The 19,693-nt window shown below is 46.0% G+C and overlaps 1 protein-coding gene across 1 annotated transcript in view; it reads right to left on the bottom strand.

Annotated features, from left to right (window-relative positions):
- LGI2 (leucine-rich repeat LGI family, member 2) overlaps positions 1 to 19,687 on the bottom strand; it is a 57,125-nt gene extending 37,438 nt beyond the window's left edge. The window contains exons 1-4 of the mRNA XM_006899271.1: positions 19,618 to 19,687; positions 17,510 to 17,581; positions 13,125 to 13,196; positions 8,563 to 8,634 (exon numbers count right to left, since the gene is read on the bottom strand). Coding sequence (XP_006899333.1) covers positions 8,563 to 8,634; positions 13,125 to 13,196; positions 17,510 to 17,541 — 176 coding nt within the window. The 5' untranslated portion in view covers positions 17,542 to 17,581; positions 19,618 to 19,687. The remainder of the gene's footprint in view (positions 1 to 8,562; positions 8,635 to 13,124; positions 13,197 to 17,509; positions 17,582 to 19,617) is intronic.
- Positions 19,688 to 19,693: the final 6 nt, after the last annotated feature.

Here is a 19,693-nt window from a genome sequence, read left to right as displayed (position 1 = left end):
AACATATCAAACTTATCAGGGTGCCATGGATTATAAGCTAAAAAGTCCATCTGATGGCTTATTAGACTGGCCACTATCTACTCTGCTTCCCCCTTACTTATGGGAGCACATGTCTAAGCACTCGAACGAACCCCGCAAGCCTCCTTCCTAATCCCCAAACAGTCCAGAGATGTGCCTACTCTGTTATGGACTGACTTGTGTCCCCCCAAAATGAGCATTAGAATTATAGTTGCAACCCTGTTTGGGAAAGGTCACCTTGTTATATTCATAAAGACTTATCAATGTTACAGGAACGATTTCTAAATACAGCAAGTGAAGAGACAGAAGAAAACTGAAACTGGGGTGATAGAAAGATGTTCAAGGAACATGGGGGGCCACCAAGGCTACAAAAGGTGGACGACACAAGGGTCTCCCTAGGACTCAACACAGAGAGTGAGCTTCCCCCCAAAGCCAGTGCCCCAAATCATGACGTCTATTCTCCTGAACTGTTAGAAAACGAGATCTTGTTCTTAAAAGTTATCCACCACTGTTGTAGAAGGAGGCTAACACTGGGGTAGGGGTAAGACTGAGAAAAACTGGATAAATTATGTTTACTGTATTGAAGCTGATGAGGGAGAGAATAGTTAAAAATTAACATATTTTAGGGCATTATGATTATCATAAGAGTCCAGAATGAGGGTTGCAGAGTGGAGTATACTTGGGGTGGGAGTGGGGATGTGCGGGGTAGGGGGGGACTGTGTACCAATGAAGGAGTTTTTCTTTTGCTTTTCAAGGAGAGGTACGAACTGGGGGTGGGGGGTGGGGGTGAGTGGGTGGGGAGAAGGGTGCAACAATGAGTGAATGGAATTCCAAAATCTCTGTAGATGTTCATTGAAATTAATAATAATAATTAAAAAAATCAATAAGTAAAAAAAAAGTTATCGACCTGTGCTGGTTCTGTTAGAGCAGCACTGAGGTATCCCAGGGATGGCCAAAAGAGCAAACGAATCTGTCTTGGATTAAGGGAAACCAGGGTGCATCGGAGAGGCCAGGAGGGCGAGACTTTCTCTCACATTATGGTATGCTGGCAGGAGGGGCCAGGCCTTGGTAAAAAGACATCCTGTTGAGGAAGGCAGAGGGACAGGAAAAGGGGAGAAGATACTCAAGGAGTTGGATTTACAGTGTTTGCAACAATGGGCTTGATCACAGACGAGATCATGGGGAAGGTACCGCGTGGGGCGAGGGGCCAGCCTGTTGTTCACATGATTTGCTATGAGTCATGGTTGGCTCAATGGCACCCAATGACAACAAGGAACTAAGACAGCCTCTGAACTTAGAGCTCTGCTGCCTAAAGTTCTCTTACTCCTAAATGCACACGTCTTCTTCTATTTCCTCCTTCAGCTCTTTCCTCAACCGTCACATCCTCCAGAGACCTTCCCTGCCTACTGTCCTTCCTTCTGTGTCATCTCCATGTCCCTGCTGCTACTCAGCATACAACAGAGTCCAATCATCTCTTTATTGGTTGTATACACTATAGGGTCTGGGTAGTAGAAACTGGTAAGTATTTGACAAGAAATCAAAAGGTTGGGAGTTCAAGCACATCCTGAGGCTTCTTGGAATAAAGGCCTGGTGACTTATTTTCAAAAGGTCACAGCTTTGCAAACTGTACGGAGTTCTATTCTGAGTGTTCTATTCTGACATAAATGGGTTTGCCGTGAGTGAAAGTTAACTCAACAATCACTGTTTGTTGCTGTGACACAGTGACACACTGAAAGATTAACAGTTCTAAGCCAGCAGCTAATTCATCTTTCTGCTCTACAGAAACCCAGTGGAGAGGTGCTAAGAATAAACTTGCAGGCACATAACAACAACATACTTTTAAGGTGCGCCTAATACATTCCATGGTCTTTGCAATTACTTGCTATGCCTCAGAGAACTGGAAAATGACTAGGGATGATAGAAGGAGAGTTGATGCCTTTGAGCTGTGGTGCTAGAGAAGAGTGTTGAATAGACCATGGACTGCGAGGAGAACAAACAAGTTCGTCTTACAGAGGGTAAAGCCAGGCTGCTCCTTTGGAGGCAAGGATTCTGAAGTTTCATCTGACATACTTTGGACATGTTGCAAAGTGGGATTAGTCCTTGGAGAGGGACATCATGCTTGGGAGGATGGAGGGACAGCACACAAGAAGAAGACCCTTGATGAGATGGATTGACTCAGTCACTGGGGTAATGGGGATAGGTGGGTCGGAAACAGTAAGATAGGCAAGGAATAGAGCAGGGTTTAGGGTGGTTGTACATAGAGTTGCTATCAGTCTCAGGCAACTCAACGACACGTAACATTAACAATATACTTTTGTTAAATGAATGAAGTACCAGTAAGAGAAAAAGCAAAGAAAATGGAGAGTCCTGTCTCAAGAAGTTCTCGAACATTCCATCTGAGTGAGTCCTACTAACTTAGACCCTGAGGAAGGATGCGGTGACCTATGCTTTTATGTAAGAGCGCTCAATGCTCTCACCCTTCATGCAGATATAATAAAATCCGAATTAACAGGAATGCTTAGGGAATGATTTCTCATGATCAATTCCACTTTCCCATTAATGACAGTTGACCAGAAACCATTGTGCGTTTCTGCTTAGTGCTGCAGGTCTTTCTTTCAGGAAGTGGACAACAATGAGCATGAGCGAATCTCTCTCTGATGATTCAGCGTTTTGCAGCGCTTGGTCACCCCCTTGCTGAAAGTGGCTGGCAACTGTGCCGGGCTGGTGACGTGGAAAGATGCTGGGTGCCGAATGGCAGGCCACAAACACAATGATTTCCCACAGGCACTGGGCTTAAGTCAGGAATACCAACAAAACTGTAACAATAGGTAGACTCAGACTGCTCTTTTTTGCTTTACCCAGAAGAGAGCAAACAACAGAACACAGATGGCAAACATGCATGCTTTTCAGCCCAATGCTCTCTTTAGGTACCATTATTAACAATTGTCAGGAAATGGGAGATGTATTGGACCTGGAATGTCTGCAGTCAGGGACCTCTCCAAATTCTTGAGGAGTAATGATGTCAGTTTGAGGACTAAGGTGCACCTATCTCCAGCCATAATCTTTTCAGTCACATGCTATGCACCTGAGAACTGGACAATGAATAAGGATGACAGAAGAAGAACTGATGCCTTTGAACTGTGGTGTTTGAGGAGAATACTGAATATCCTATGGACCATCAAAAGAAAACAGATGTCTTGGAGAAGGTGCAACCAGAGTGCTCCTTGGGGGCAAAGATGATCAAACTTCATTAACGATGCTAAAAACACACTTTGTACATGTTGTTAGCAGAATTTATTCCTTGGAGAAGGACCTCATGCTTGGACCCTCAACCAGATGGACTGACACAGTGACTGCAGCAAGGGCTTAAATGTGTCAGAGATTGCGAGGATGGCACAGGATAGGACAGGGTTCAGGTGTGTTGTTCACAGAGTTGTTATAAGTTGAGGACTTACCTCGGTAGCACCTAACAACAACAGCAATGAAGAATGAAAACTTGTAAGAGGGAAACTCTTGCCTCATTCTCACAGAACATTTGTTTTACACTCAGGATAAAACATCTCAACTCTCCTTCGCTTTATCTGCACATTCCTGGCACGCACTTCATCTCTAAAACAATACAGCAGTTCCCTGTCCCATAGGCTTTATCAGCCAGCCAGAAAACAAATGTTCTAGATTTCAGTTACAGATTAGCATAGCTCCTTCGATGTTCTGAGCCTGGCCTGTGCTTCTTTACAGATGAAAGGGAGTCTGCAGGTGCTGGGAATGCTGATAAAAGATCAAATCCGATAATGTGTTTAGAGCAAAAGAATTCTGAGTATAAATTAACTCACTACTGTCCAGTGGGTCCAACTCAAAACCAACTTGCCTCTGGTCTCAAAGGCTGGAAATCGCAACAGGGGAGGACTTCTTACCTTTCCCCCGCTGCAAGGCGATGCTGGTGGATTAGAACTAGCAGAGACGCTCAGCCTTTGGATTACAGGGCAGCTCGTAACTGTCTGTGCCACCAGATGTCCTTAAATTCCTGGTGGGGCTGCTGGGTCAGAAGTGACTCATAGCTGACCCTCCCTCCCTCCGGCAAGTGCTCAAAAGCAGTGACTCGAAGGGGAGGAGACTGTCTGCCTGTCTCCCACAGAGCAGCTGGTGGCCTCAAACTGTTTGCCTTTGGGACTGCAGTGCAGCTTCTTAACACTAGGCTATCAGAGCTCCCTACAGCGGCATCCTTACACAGGCGGGTGAACATCTGAGAGCTGATGGCTTATATTTTCCTTGCTGTTAGTGGTTACAGAGATCTCAACTCATCGTGACCCACGTTCAACTGAACCACCTCTGCCTGGTCCTGCTTCAACCCCAGGATTGGTTGCAGATGAGATCCGTGTGATCCTGAGAGTTTTGTCAACTGATTTCCAGAAGTCAACTGCCAGGCCTTTCTTCCTAGTCTGTCTAGGAAGATCTATTCAGTTACCATCACAGCAGCATGTTAACAGATGAGCCGTAGCAACACATGACGTGTTCTGTCCCGGCATGCACACATGTCCTCTGCAGGAAGTGAGAACCAGACCACAGAATCACCAGCATGTTCTTCTCATTCCTTAGACTTTAAAAAAGGAGGAGACCGGTTAATTATTAAATAGTAAAAATGAGGAGGACTTGAAGCACTTGCTGTAGCAGCTCAAACGACGTAGCCTTCAATATGGCTCAGATCTCAACATCAAGAAAACAAAAATTCTCAAAAAAAAAGAAAACAAAAATTCTCACCACTGAACCGATAGGCAACACCATGATAGATGAAGAAAAGGCTAAAACTGTCATCAACTTTGTTTTACTTGGATCCACGATCAATACACATGGTACCAGCACTCAGGAGATCAGGAGACACCTTGCACTGGGAGAGGCTGGAGTCAGGGACCTCTCCAAATTACTGAGAAGCAATGATGCCAGTGCTGAGCTTCATCTCACATACTCTGGGCATGAAGCAAGGAAAGGCTATTCATTGGAGAAGGACATCACACTTGGAAAGATGGAGGGACGGCAAAAGAGAGGAAGACCCTCAAGCAGGTGGACTGACACAAAGACTGGGGCAATGGGTTTGAGTTGTGTCCGAGATCGTAAAGTAGGCACAAGATAGGACAGGGCTCAGATCTTTTGTTCACAACAGATCACCGTGCTCGACTTGACGGTACCTACAGTTCACAGGAGTTCACTTTAAATCACCTGACTTGCCCAGAAGAGAACACAAATGGAAAATCCAGCTTTAGCTTCTTTAGAGAAGCAGCCCCTGTATAGTGGGGTGGACTGGGGGGGGGGGGCGGGGTTCCGAGCATAACAATGAAAGAGTTTTTCTTTTTCTTTACAAGTAAAAGAGTTAATTGGGGGGAGGGGGTGGGCAGGGAGAAAAGTGCAACAATGAATGACTGGAAACCCTAAGTCTCTGTAAACGTTCATTAAAATTAATTTTAAAAAGTTAAAAAAATAAAGAGAGAAGCAGCCCCACTGATGTGTCAGCGAATCAGAACATGCGCTCTGCTGGCTTAGCTTGGGCTGGAAGCAGGGGAGTCGCCGCATGTACAAGAGCTGCAGGGACCTCTGCCCTAGAAGGGCTTCCACACAGAAGGTGGGGAGAGGAAATATATCCATACTACTGCGTCACCTGCGATGCCAATGTCTATGGGGATAGGTGGTGGGTGGGGCTGGCAAGGAGGGCTGCAGGAGGGGCGGAGACAGGGTCAGAAAGGATGAATGGGGGCACTGACCTCTGGGAGTCTAAAGGAAAGGGAAGAAGCCAGGAGAGAAGGCAGCAGAAACAGTGCCCCAGGCAGGGGAAGGACTCTGTGGTAAGTCAGGTCCCCAGGAGCTTTCAGAGATGTGCGTGCCACAGAACTGGTGTGCTGGAGTGTGACCACAAGGTGGTCATCTACATCCAGGTGGGCTTTGTTCTCATCTAACACATCAGTGTATGCTCTCTTGTCCCTGTGCACCTTCTGCATGTCATAGGCACCTTGTGTATTCAAGATTTACATACAGTTTCGCAGACACGTGTGCACACAGATACGTGAACACATGCCTAGTATGTGCACATCCTTCTCTGGACGGGAACCATGGACAACTGGGTAAACGGGAGCTGCCTCTGGGTTAACTCAGCTGTTCACACGGGCTGGACTTGAGACGTACAGTCTGCCCAAGGCCCTAGCTCTGAGTCAAGTCTTTCTCATTCCTGATGTCTGGGAACTGTCCACAGCTGTTCTCTGCAGACACCCACAGCTGTCTTCTTAGCAGAGTTGTGGTGGATTTGAGGTTTTTGGTTTCCCCCCCACCCACCCACCCAAACTGCTAAGGCTTCTCAAGAATCCAGGAGGAAAACCGAGACTTCTTGATCGGTGGAGAGAAAGAAGGCAATTGAGGATAATGACGGCAGTAAGGACCTTGGGCACCGACTACGGAGAAGGAGCCAGATGCTTCATAAGCAAGTGTGAATCCATTCTGTACAGCATCCTCTCAGGCTGGGAGGCTGCTATTGTCAGTTGCTGCTGAATCAATTGGCACTCGCAGATCCCATGTGTGCAGAATAGAACTGGTCCTTAGGGGTTTTAAGAGGGTGACCTTTCAGAAGCAGGTCACCAAAACTGTCTTTTGATATGCCTCTAGGTGGACTCAAACTGCAAACCTTTTGGCTAGGAGTCAAGTACTTAAGCAAATGTACCACCTGGGAGCATATACTCAATCCCCTTTTCAACGGTGCAATATGCTCATAAAGGCTAAGCAACATTAAGCCCTGGCCTTGAGATTTGAGCCCTGAGGTACCTGGCCCCGAGCCCATATTCTTAGTCTCTATAGGAATGTGGGGATTTGGCAGCTGCAGTGAAACTGAAGAAAAGGACAGTTTTCACAGGAGGAAAAAAAAAGGAAACTTGGGACAGTCGTAACCAGAGGAGTCTGCGTGTCTCTAAGGTTGACTGCGCTGCTCCCCTTCCTCATTGTCTCACTCTGTGAACTTGAACCCAGAGCACCTGCTGGTTAGAAATATGCAGTCAGGTGCTCGCTAAGCCCATCAACAATCGGGCCACTATCAGTGTTAGATGCGAATAACCATGGGCTTTGATGGCGACACCCACACTAGACTAGACAAGGATCCTCCTCAAAGACACTACCTCCTCCCCCTCCGTCTCATTCCCCACTTAAAAACAGACTCATTCTCCTTGTGCAACAAAGGCAATGACCGTGGAAATGAGATACATCCTCTTCTTCACACACCAAATCTCGTGCAAAGGGGAGCCCACTTCTGGCTACCCAATCACTCCTACCAAGACGACTATTTTGCCTTTTAAAAAAAAAAATTAATTGTGTGTGTGTATGTGTGTGTGTGTGTGTACAGTCAAATAGGATCTGACTGCTATAGGAGGAGATTGCCCCTCCTTCTCCAGCGGAGCATCTGGTGGATTTGAACCACGCACCTCTGGGATTGTAGTGCAGCTTCTTTATTTTTGCCTTTCCATAAACACAGCCACTACTTGTCACAGTTTTATAAATTTGCTGAGTTTGTGTACTTCTTGCTTCTGATCTGCCAATTCACATCGATTCATTCACATTCCCCCCTCCCGAGAAAACTTACTAAAGTTTCTAACTATAGAGTTTAGAAATTTGTAGAATTTTAAATAAAACATAACTTACCTGAGAACCCAAAGAGCTTAGATGATCTAACAGATTCACCCAACATAAAGGAAAAATTTATTTGTGTTTGAATTAAGGAACGATGAAAAGGTCTCTGTTTCACTTTGTCTTAATTTGGATTGGACATTGGGCATCGATCAGGGAGCCATTTAAGCCTCAGTTCCCAAATCTGTAAAGTGGGGGCTCACAAGTTAAGTAAGAGGAGAAGGCATGCTAAGAACCCAGCCTGATAAATAGTAGGTGCATAATACATGCTCATTGTCTTCCTAGTTCCATCAAGAAAACAAAATGTGTGTGTGTGGGGGGGAACATTGCACATGGAAAGCCACAAATAACAAGGAAAAAGCTGTCACCAAGTCAAATGAGGCTTATAATGACCTCATGCATATCAGAGCAGAAAGTCAGGCTATAGGTTTTCAATGGCTGGTTTTTTCAGAAGTCAACTGCACAATCTTGCTTCTGAGGTGGCTCTGTGTGGGCTCGAACCTCCAACCTTTACATGAGAAGCTAGGTATGGTAACTGTTTGCACTACCCAGGGATTCTATAAAGTGACATAGACCCCTCAAAATCAGGTTGCTAACTTCACTAGGTCATGTAACTACCACTGAGATTTTATAAAGATGATAAGAAAGCTAAATGTTTGAGCACTCATGATGTCTAATGGACACTAAAAACAAACAAATAAAACAAGAGGCTCACTGGCAAACTGGACACTAGTTTATTGGAGCCACTGGTGGTTTTGAACCACTGATCTTTCAGTTAGCAGAGGACTGCAGCTCCTTCTGAGAACGCTACCATGTGAAAATAAGTTAAGGGAGAAAAGAACTCCCGGAGGTGAACCTCCCACTACATGTTAAAGAGCTGATGACACTTACAGGTGAGTCAGGTCCCGGAGGCCTCGGAAGGCATTTCTTGAAATGGTTTCGATTCTGTTCCCTTCAATGAACCTAAGGAGAAAAGTCATATAATGAAACTGCACTGTCTCTGCTCAGTGTCTCTCAAAGCATAATGCCAGCCTGCTTTCTGCACAGTTATCATGAATTTAATAAGATATTCATTTCTAGAAAACAGATCAGCAACACCAGAGTCCAAGTGGGAGCAGGGGGTATGCAAGAAGCTGATCCCACCCTCCCTCCAGAGACGGTGTGGAAGTGTTCAAATCTAGATTTGGCTGGACGGGTGAGTAAGGGGAAAAGCAAGCACTACAGGAAGGCAAGGAATTCTCCTTTCTCTGCAATACTGGATCGTTTCCAGACACTTTCCTATTCAAACCCTCTTGGGTTTCACCATGTCTGGCTATTAATACTTTGGTTAATAGCATTGTCCCTCAAGGGGAGCTCACAGTTTTACATCTCCAGAGTCAAGATCTTTCTGAGGGAGAGTGCTTGTAAGCCTGGCTTCCAGCAAAGTTGCATTCACTCCATCCCACCCAGCCTAATCTTCGAGCATATGGGTGACAAAGCAGGAATGCTCCCAAGATCCCGATGCCACCAGGAAGCGAGGAGGGCAATGAAGTTGAATGTGGGCCAAACCCCTTTCTCTGTGCAGGGTGCTAGCATTTGAGCATGAAACTTTGCCAACAACTTGGGACATGTTTCAAAGTCTTTGTGGCAATAAGAAGTAATAACGCACTGTGACAATTCTTGGGACCAGAGAGAATAAAGTAGTAGCTTTTACAATGCAAAAATTTTCTACTGATATGCAGCCTGAGGAACCCTGCCTCTGGAGAAATTTAGTTTGAAATACGGCAACTGCAAAAGTCTGATGAAATGGAGGGGGGGGGGTATCTTTGATGAAGTGGTCCAAGGGAGAGGGCCTGTGATATGATACAATTGATTGGAGGAAAAGGGCTGATGCTTAGTTTTAAAAACTAGGGGATCAAGGAGCTCTGGTGGCCTAGTGGCAAGAAGCTGCACTGCAATCCCAGAGGTACACAGTTCAAATCCACCAAATGTTCTGCTGGAGAAGGAGGGGCAATCTCCTCCTGTACCAGTCAGATCTGAATTGATGATACACACACACAAAAATAATTAAAAAAATTTTTTTTAAAAATCAGAGGATCAAAAACATAGACCAATTCTTCTAAAAAAAACTAAGATACACTGAATTTATTCAACCTTCCTTTTCCAAAGTGTCCTTTTAAGACTACCATAAGCTTACTACCTGAACAACTAAAGAGCATGGATGTCAGTTTAAAAACTAAGGTGCACCTGATCCAAGCCATGGTTTTTTCAATTACTCACTGTGCATCTGAAAGTTGGACGACAACTAATGATCACAGATGAGGAAACAAAGTCTTTGAGTATGGAGTACTGCATACCTCATGGACTGGCAAGTAAACAAACAGGTATGTCCTGGAGAAAGTGAAATCAGGATGCTCCTTAGAAGCAAAGAGGGTGAAATTCTGTCTCACATACTTTGGGTATGTTGTAAAGAGGGCTGGGTCAGCCATTGGAGAAGGATATCATGCTTGGAAACGCAGAGGGTCAGCATAAGAGAGGAAGATCTTCAACGAGATGGACTGAACCGGTGCCTAACAGTGAGCCCAGGTGTGTCGGAAATGATGAGGACGGCGTGGACCAGGGCAAGGTTCAGAGTTACTGTCTGTAAGATCACGAAACACAGCTGACCTGACGGCACTAACAACAATATACTTCCCAATGAGCCTTCCAAGTTGCTGTTGTCAGTCTGATCCCATTAAGTGGTAGGTTGCTAATAAAACGACCAGTGGTTCAAATCCACCAGCTAGTCTACAGCAGGAGGATGGGCAGCCTACTCCTGTTAGAACTGACAGTCTCAGCAACTCAATGGAGGGTCACCACAAGCTGGAATCAATGGCAAGACAGGAAGTTTAGTTTTGGGGTTTTTTATATATAGTTGTTTTAGAAAGTACAATGCTCAAGGCAAATACTTATGAGTTGGTTCCCACTGCACTGTAACTAGCAACTGGGTGTCTGAGGCTGTCAATGTTATTGTGAGGAAATAGTGGCTGGTGGATTTGAACGACCAACCTTTTGGTTAGCAGCCCAACACATCAAAGCAAATGTTGTTGTTGTTGTTGTTGTTGTTGTTGTGTACCACAGAGTCAGAACTGACCCAGAGCTGACCCTCCAGAGGGTTGTTCAAGGTAGTTAATCGCACAGGAGGAGACTGCCCATCCTTCTCCCACATCAAGGTAGATAGGTTTTACTAATAAAATGAAACTATTGTTTGATTTAAAAGACTTCAAGGGAGATCTTTTAGTTTAATATCTTGGAGAAGGTGAAACCAAGTTTCTCCTTCGAAGCTAGGATTTTGAAGTTCCGTTTCACATACTCTGGGCACAGTGGCCAGGAGGGACCAGCCCTTGGAGAAGGACATTATGCTCAGATAGGTGGAGGGACACTGCAGGGAGGAAGACCCTGGATGAGATGGATTGATACAGTAACTGGGGCCATGGGGGTTTTTGTGTTGGAATTAGTGAGACTGGCTCAGGACAGGGCAGGCTTCAGAGTTTCTTGACACAGGGGCGCAACTCGATAGCATGCAACAACAACAATTTAAAGATTATTTTGAGCAAGTGTTTCAGAATTTTATCCAGGCTTTGGGCCTGCTGCCAGGAGGGGCCAGTACTGGGGGAAAAAAAGACATCATGCGGGGAAAGGTGGAAGGTCAGAGAAAGCAAAGAAGGCCGTGAACAAGATGGATTAACCCAATGGCATGTCAGCGGCCGGGCATCTTAGAGATGGTGAGGACTGTACAGGATACAGCGAGGTTCAGATGCGCTGTTGCTCAGGGGGTTTCTACGAGTTACAGTTCACTCGGTGGCATCTAACCACCATCCTGTTTTAATAGCTCTAAAAATCTAGGTTCTATAAGCGTTTTCTATTCTGCTCTGCATTTCACTGCCTTTGAAGAGGATCCTTCTAGACAATCTTCCATCACAATTTTAAGTAACTGTAACCAGGCACTCTTCAGTGCTGGTCTCACAGCAAAGGAAGTAGTTATCCATGGAAACCAAAGCCATACTATTCACTTACTAATTCCTATTGATCACCCTCTTTCTTCCTCTGTTGTTGAATTGGTGTATATTTTATTCCATTGTCAAAAACAACAATATAAATAAACTGTTGTTATTGATTGCCCTTGAGTCGAGCACAACTCATAGGGACCCTATGAACAAAAGGCCTGAAACTCCCCTATAACTATCGACATTTATCAAAGTTCATAGGGTTTCCAGGGGCATGCTGTATAAGAAGTGGATGCTACTTCTGCAAAAAACCCACCCAAACAACTGGAGGGCTCATCAATAATGGTTTTCAGCATTAAACAGCTAGCCTCTTATTTCCAATGTCCTCTCCAGTATAATTGATAGTAAAATGACCTGTCCTTAAGAGAAAAAGAGATGGTTTTACATCTGTTACCTCCACCTGCTGTTTACATGCTCAGAGAAACTCACTGGACTCAGCACTTCAGTCCTCACATCCTTTCCATGTTATGCATACTATGGAGAAAGAGTTTCTCCAGAGGCATCAATCCTCAAGACAGAAAGGCAGCAGAGAGCTTTCCTGTGTCCAGGCTGTGCTGAGTGAGAAGTCAGACATTAACCTATTGACCTCCAATAAGAAGCAGAGAAGAAGTTCTGAGAAATGCTTCAGAATACTAAGGAAATACAATCTGATAGTGGGATTACTATTATTACAAAATCCATAAAGAGAATGACAGGCGAATTTAAGGGAGGCAGGAGAATGACCAAAAGCAGGAATCAAGAATAAGGTAGAGCATTTGTTTTGTGCTAAGGAGGAAACTATAAATTTTAAAAAAGGACAAACTGGGCGGGGGGAGTGGCAGGGAGAAAAGTGTAACAATGAATGGAAATCCAAAATTTCTGTAAATGTTCATTAAAATTAATAAAACTAATTTTTTTTAAAAGGGGGGAATACATCTTTTGTAAAAGGAGAAAAGACAATCAAGTGAGATTGGCATCAGCTCAGGAGAGGTAATGCCGACCAGATGAAGGGCAGCTGAATTCAAGACCCTAGGGTTGTGCTTTTATGTAGAAAATGGGGAGGTTTCATAGAAAAATAAGTAACTCTCAGAACTCTTTGGCTCTATTTCTGACTGATCAGCAAATCTTTGCTTGGTTATGAAAGGTAAAAATATCCAACTCACTTTCCAATTGTGCTTACTACATGGCAAATGAAATGTCAGCTGAGAATGAATGCATCTTTCTTTCTTTGTTTCCATCCCCCACCGCCCTCCGCTGCCTTTGTCTCCAGCCTCCTCCTGCCCTATGTTCAGAAGCAAGACAATTTGGAAAGGGTAATCCTGGGGAGGAAGGGTGCTCCCCACCTCTCCCACCACGAGCCTCTCCCCAGGGTAGTCCCAGATGAAAGGTAACCCAGCACTTGTACCGAAACATCGCGTGCTCAGCAAATGGGCAAAACACAAAACTTACAGGTATTCGAGATGGAAAAGCCCAGCGAAAGCATCATCCCGGATGACTGTGAATGAGTTAGAATTCAACAACCTGAAAATAAAAGGCAGATTTCAGTACAAAGACATAAAATTTAATTGTGTAGGGAAATCACATATTTATGTGTCTTTTGCTATTTTCTGATGTGTGGGCCAATCAAAATCAGGCTCTTCTCGTACCTATGAAAGGTCTAAGAAAGAGGTACCCAGATGAGCGGATCCTTTTTGATCAATTTTTAGGTGACTCTATCCTTAATCTCCTAATGAGAACTCTGGTAGCCTAATGGGTGGGGAGTTCTGCTGTTAACTCAAAGGTGGCCCCTCTGATGGTTTGTGGAAATTTGTTTTGGTATTGCACTGCCTATTTTCATTTCAATGTGGGTCGTTATTACTGTTGATGTGTACCTGCAAGTCGGAACCGACCCATAACTGACCCTCCAGCAGGTTTTTAGAGGCCATAAACCACGCGGGAAGAGAATGCCCATCTTTCTACTGCCGAGCAGCTGGTGAATTTGAGCCGCGTGCCTTTGGGTTGGCAGTGCAGCTCCTTACCACGAGGCCAATGCAGTAGTTAGGAGACCATTACCAATACAGTGAATAACGCATGGACTTGGGACTTTGCCTATCACTGATTTGCTCTTGGAAACGGCTTTTTGGACATTTCTTTTCATCATCACACCTTAACTGACCTGCGTCAGTAGATGTGGCCATTGGACATTTCTTGCTGAGAGGTGGTGGGCCACAGACCGGCTAAGACATGAGTTTAGTCTCTGGATTGGAATCCTGGCTCGGTGATCTGGAGCCAATGATTTAACTTCCCTGAGTCTCAGTCTGCTCATCTGTCATATGGACAGACATATGAATACCCTCCTGTCCTATTAGCGACAAGAGGATGTTTGAATTAAACATAAACAGAGGATGTTGTTTGATAATCCAATAGACCAAACGTACTATGATAATTCAGCACAGCGTTTAGAGCATTAAGAATATTCCTGTACCCAGATTAACATTAACACATAGCAAGGCACGTTTTCTAGCCCAGATATACCCTTGTATGCTTTCACTCCCTCTCTTGTGTCTGTGACTGTCACAAGAGAAGTTTCCTCTGCCTCAGAACTCGCTCGTCAGCCCAGGCCTCAGAAGGAACATGTGTGTACAGCAGAAATGCCCCACGTATCCCTAGACCAGCAGTGCAAAGCAGAGGTACCCCACTAAGACCACCCTACAGCAGCCATCCCACGCAGCACTCTTCAATAAACCCAAGTTCAATGTCATCACGTTAGAACTGATTCCTAGCTGGTCAGCTGTGGGTCCACTGGGTTTTCAAGGCTGGAAATTGCATGGGATGAGGTTGCCCACCTTTTCCCCCATGGAACAGCTGGTGGATTTGAACTCCCAGAGAGGTGTCACCTTAGCAGCACAATTCTCTACAAATCACAAGCTCTGTGAACAAACTATTGATGCATTAAAAACAATCTAGGCTTACAAACCACCTGATTTAGATCATGTTGTTTGTTGTTGTTATGTGCCGTCGAGTTGCTTGCAACTCATAGCGACCCTAAGTACAACAGCCCTAAACTCTGCTCTGTCCTGTGCCAATCGCACTGTCTCCAACACACTCATCCCAATTACCCCAGTCACTCAATCAATCCACCTCATAGAGGGTCTTCCCCTCCTGCGCTGTCCCTCCACCCTCCCAAGCATGATGTCCTTCTCCAAGGACCGGTCTCTCCTCACAACATGTCCAAAGTATGTTAGACGGAGCCTCAGAATCCTTGCCTCCAAGGAGCCACCTGGTTTAACCTTTTCCAGGATGAATCTGTTTGTTTTCCTAGCAGTCCAGGGTACTCTCAATACTCTTAGCCATCACCACAGCTCAAAGGCATCAATTGTCCTTCTATCCTCCTTGGTCATTGTCCAACTCTCTGATGCATAACAAGTGATTACAAAGACTGTGGCCCGTATCAGACACACCTTAGTCTCCAGAGAGACACCATTGCTCTTCAGTACTTTGGAGAGGTCCCTATCATAGTGGGAGAAAAATGTGGGAAAATTAAAAACAAGTTTGTTTGGTTGTTTGTTTTTTTTAAAAGGGGGTCATACTGGTCTAACAGAGACTGGTAACCCTGGAGACTGTGGCCTTTAGATATTCTTTAAGCCAAGAACTAAACTAGGGAAACTGCATTTCAATTAAGTAATTGTTGTTGCTATAGACCATCAAGTAAAAATCCATGCATAGCTGACCCTCCAGAGAGTTTTCAGGGGCAGTACATCCTACAAGAAGAGGTTGCCTTTTTATTTGATGGATAATTTTGCTGGGTACAGTATTCTTGGTTGACAGTTGGGTTCTTTGAGTGTTTGATATATGTTCCTCCACTCTCTCCTTGCCTGCATGGTTTCTGTTGAGAGACTGGGACTTAATCGGATCTGCTCTCTCTCATAGGTTACTCTTTGTTTCTCCCTTGCTGCTTTCAGAATTCTCTCCTTATCTTTGGTTCTGGCAAATTTGACTATGATATGCCTTGGTGTTTTTCTTTTGGGGTCTATTGTACATGGTGTTCACTCAGCTTCTTGAATATATAGTCACTGTTTAGGAGGAATATATGATTAGGTATTATTGTCATGACAAGAATCTAGAATGAAACGTGCATAATGGAATGGACTAGGGGGAGTGGGAATTGAATAACAATTAAAGAATTTTATTATTTTTTTTTTACTTGTCAAAGAGAAAAGCGAACTCGGGGGGGTGGGGTGCACAGAGAGGAAAGTGTGTAACAATGAAAGAAGAGATTGCCTATCGTCCCACAGAGTATCTGGTGAATTTGAACTGTATACCTAAGGGTGACAACTCCTTACATCTTAAGTCAAAGCTTTCCCAGTCAAACAATAGTTACCTTTACCCTCTCTCTCTCCCTCTGTGCTAGAGTCTGAACTGAATCACAGCTGACCCTCCAATGGGCTTCTACTTGGAAAATGCAAAACTCAACTCACTGCTGTCGAGTCAGAACTGACTCACAGCTGGCCCTCCATTGGGTTTCTATTTGGCAAACTTAAAACTCAATTCATCTCATTGATGTGGAGTCAGACCTGACTCACAGCTGACCCTCCACTGGGCTTCCAAGGCTGAAGATCACACAGGGAGAGATTGTCCTTATTTATCCCACAGAGCCGCTGATGGATTTGGGCTGCCAGAGATGCAAAGCCGTTTAGTTAGCAGCACAACCCACTGGGACCACACCACCAAGACGCCCCTAGATAGCCTGTCAGCCAACAATAACATCCCTGAGAAGCTATTCAAAACTAGAGAGGAAGACACTCTCCCCCACCCCCAAGATGTATCCAAGGGGCTCAAGGGTGTCAGAGATTGTGAGGATGACACAGGACAGGCTTTAGAACTATTGTGTCTAGGGTCACTATGAGTCGTACTTGGCTCAACAGCACCTAACAACAACAGCAAAGTGGGTAAGGAGCCGCACTGCTAACCTAAAGTCAGGTAGTTCAAATCCACCTGCTCTGCAGGAGAACTTCCTCCCATGCAATTTACAGCCTCTGAAAGTCGGCCGGAGAATCAGCTGTGAGATGGTTCTGACCCAACAGCATTGAGCAAGGGTCAGCAATAGGAGATCTAAAGAGCAGCATTGCCCCCCCCCAAAGTTCAGAAGGCAGGAAGGGGCAAGCAAGAAGGACGGATGGAAACAGGGGAGCCCAGGGCATGAAAAGTGGTGTTACCTTGAAGGGATTGAAACAAATGTCCCCAAACAAAATGAATATAAATTGTTGAACCGAAAGTGCACTTGTGCTGTAACCTTTCACTCAACCCACCAAAAATAAGTAAGTAAACAGACCTGTTGTTGTTGTTATATACACCATCAAATCAGAACCATTCATAGGTGACCATAAAAAAAAATGGGTTTTTAAAGGTAGTAAATTGCATGGAGGAGCAGGTCCATCTTTCCTCCTGCAGAACAGCTGGTAGATTCGAACCATGTGCCTTTGGGTTTGCAGTGCAACTCCTAGAGTAAGTTTTCTTTCAAAAGGAGGTATTTTGGAGGAGTGGAATCTCATTTAGGCAATGTACCAATTCTAATGCAATGAAATAATCTCCCCAACTAGCAGATACAGGAATTGGGGTCTACAGGAAAGTGTTCCAGGAAATGTTTCAAACTGAAGACGGGAAACTGAGCGAGGATCCCTGGTACTTGGCATGTTGGTCACACCACAAAGTAAATCCACACGAGGAAGGAAGCGAAATTTACTTGTGAGACCCGGAGACATCAGGAAGAACTGACAGCAAAGACACTGAGGCTGCCCCCCTGCAGCACTGCACCCCAGAAACCCCATTTTCAAGAAAGCACCCACTATACTCACAGCAGCTGCAGAGAAGGCAGATGAGAAAACATTCGGTCCTTGATTTCCAAAAACGTTCCATTTACCAGGCTCCTAGGGGGCAAAGAGAAACAGAACACGGCCTCGGATTGTTGTGGGGAATGTTTTGTTTTGTTCTTTAGGAGTCCTGCCTGGTGTGTAGCCCGCCTAGGAGCACTGAGCAACTGACTGACAGGTTAGGAGGTTCAAGTTCACCTAGAGGAATCTCTGAAGGTCTGGAGATTGACTTCCAAAAGAGATGGAGCTCAGTTCTACCCCGATATACATGGAGGTGTGTGAACAGGAACGGATTTGATAGCACTGGATTTGATTTTTCTTTTCTTTTTTTAATGAGAAGGGGTGGAAAGATGGTTAGTCTTCTACCTCAGACCCTTCATCTCTTGACCATGGCCCCTAATAAGGCAACCGGCCAGGGTTTTCTCCAGGGCAGACAAGTAGAGAAGACTCGATTCATTTCCAAAGAACTAGATCAATACGAAAGCTAGTCCGGATCACAGGAACCTGTCCCATTCGTCCTGCTCCTTCTGCAGACTTTTTATCTCAGTTGGTTGAAATCAATCCCTTCGCTTCCTTCCTGGCTGAAAACGGGTAATTACTTCACCCCAGCCCACGACTCTGTTTGTGTAGACACAGCGGGAATGTTGGCCAACAAAACTCCGGGGTAAGATTAAGCATTCCCCTCGGGAGCCCATCTCTGAAAGATGCTCTGAACACTTGTGATTAAATGCACCATGAATGCCTTGGGGAAACACTCTGAGACACCTGAACTTGAACACACAGCGCAGGCAGGCGCTACATCTGCCAGACCCAATGGTCACCTGGGAGGCAAGAGGCCTCCGCTTGAATTTTGCCATCAGGGTTCCTGGCCCTTCTGGCCACAGCAGGACCTCAGGACAGGATTGCAAAATAATTGAGTGAGCAGACTAATTAAGCAGCTGTTGGTGGGAAGGATCTAAGGAGGGGAATTTTAACATTCTAACGGTGTGGGATCCTCCACATACTCCAAGTCACTCATGTTAGAAATCAAAGAGGCCAGCTTGGTCCCATGGGCCAATTTCCCGTCTTGACTTTCTATAAATGCAAGCCCAAGCCTCTTCATATTGCCTGATGTCGGGGGCAGGACATTGTAGCATGAGAGAGACCCCAGTACCACCCCCTTTCCCAGGATCCCTAGCCTCAACTGGGTGGGTAGGGCACTCTGGCCTGGGACAAGACAGAGCCCAGCGCCCCTTCCACAGCCACAAGGCAACCTGGTCATCTGGACTCCTTGAAGGCATCTCTTGGCAGGTGGGTAGAGAATGTGTGGCTTCTCCTGTCACTTCTGGAAAACGCCTACAGAACGCATCATGGGAAAAGGGGGAGAAGTCCTGGGCAACTCCGGGCCAGAAGTCAGGGTACATTCCAGCACCATCTAGGGGGCCAGGAACCCCTATAACTCCCTTCCCTCTGCACCCCAGTCTCTTCCAGGCCACCGGGGCGGTGCCTCCATGTCCAGAGGCTGCCAGACTTGACCCAGGTTCGCCCCTACCCGCAGCCTAAAAAGCCAGAAAGCAGCGGTGTGGATCATAGTCCCAGACCCAAGGGGTGGTAGGGCCTGGCCCCTGACAGTCTGTACTCTACAACAGTCAAGTTCAGCCGCTCAAATACCCCTCCCGAAACAACACCTCCTCCACACAAACACATCCTCTGTTTCTGGGCCTCTTAAACTTTAATGTGGCCCGAAGCACCTGGGGGCACAAATGCAGACTGCCACTGCCTGGCTTCCCCCTAGAGACCTTGGGTCTGCGTGGGCCCAGGAATCTGCATTGACGCAAGTTTCCCTAGACCCTTCTAGTGCAGGTGGCCCGCCGGGCCCCACTTTGAGAGTCATGGCCACCGGGACTTGCCCGGGGCGCCCCCAGACTCGGGATCACAAGCTCCCTCTAGCCTCCCCCCCCACCCCCGGCCCAAGACTCCACCCACGTCCCGCAGCGCGCGCCCACCCCGACGCACAGAAGGGGACCAGGGAGTGGGGTCAAGGGGGGGCCAGAGGGGAAGTCCCAGGCAGCGCGTGGCAGAGCGGCGCGGGGGTCGCAGGGGGTCCCACTCACAGGGAGCTGATGTCGCCCGGCACGATCCTGGGCACCCAGGACGAGCCCACGCAGATGATGGACTCCTTGGTGCAGC

The sequence above is a fragment of the Elephantulus edwardii genome, unplaced genomic scaffold, assembly GCF_000299155.1.
Source record: "Elephantulus edwardii isolate Elephantulus edwardi_28Jun2011 unplaced genomic scaffold, EleEdw1.0 scaffold00251, whole genome shotgun sequence".
Lineage (NCBI taxonomy): Eukaryota > Metazoa > Chordata > Mammalia > Macroscelidea > Macroscelididae > Elephantulus > Elephantulus edwardii.
Note: the sequence above shows the minus strand (reverse complement) of the source record. Positions and strands in the feature narration are given on the sequence as shown.